General features: G+C 65.7%; 1 protein-coding gene across 1 annotated transcript in view; it reads right to left on the minus strand.

Moving 5' to 3' along the window:
- Positions 1-38: 38 nt before the first annotated feature.
- IRGC (immunity related GTPase cinema) overlaps positions 39-530 on the minus strand; it is a 3,313-nt gene continuing 2,821 nt past the window's right edge. The window contains exon 3 of the mRNA XM_077747112.1: positions 39-530. Coding sequence (XP_077603238.1) covers positions 115-530 — 416 coding nt within the window. The 3' untranslated portion in view covers positions 39-114.

Raw genomic sequence — 530 nt, forward strand, 5'->3', positions numbered from 1 at the left:
CACGCCCGTCCCTCAGCGACCACAGTGCTCGTTCTCACTACACCGGCTTTGTTTGGCTGGTTCGTTTTGTCAAGGCTTGGTTTGTGGGTGAGGCAAGGGACGGTGGCTGCGCGGTCACTTCTCCTCGGACAAGTCACGCTTCTTCCAGCTCTCGAGGATATACTTGAGGAGCAGGCCCAGCTTCCGGCGGGTGGAGAGCGGGCCTTCCTCGCCCGCTCCCTCCCCGGACACCCGTTTTTCCACGTTGTCGCCAGCCGCCTCCAGGCTGACGGAAGACTGGGGCTCGTCCTCCTCCAGGGCCTTGATGCGGACCCGCTGGGCGTCCTCGGCCAGCTCATTGAGGCAGCCCTGGAGCATGGTGTACACGGTGCCGAAGCTGATGCCACCGGCCACCAGTGTCCCGAACACGGGGATGCCCCTCTCGAAGGCGCGGGCCACCCGCATGGCGCCGTCGGACGACTGCGAGTAGAGCCGCAGCACGGTTTCTGGCGAGACCTCGTTGGCCAGCGGGGACCGGATGACGGAGCGGA

This window comes from Crocuta crocuta, unplaced genomic scaffold (assembly GCF_008692635.1).
Source record: "Crocuta crocuta isolate KB4526 unplaced genomic scaffold, BGI_CrCroc_1.0 scaffold334, whole genome shotgun sequence".
NCBI classification, from domain to species: Eukaryota; Metazoa; Chordata; class Mammalia; order Carnivora; family Hyaenidae; genus Crocuta; species Crocuta crocuta.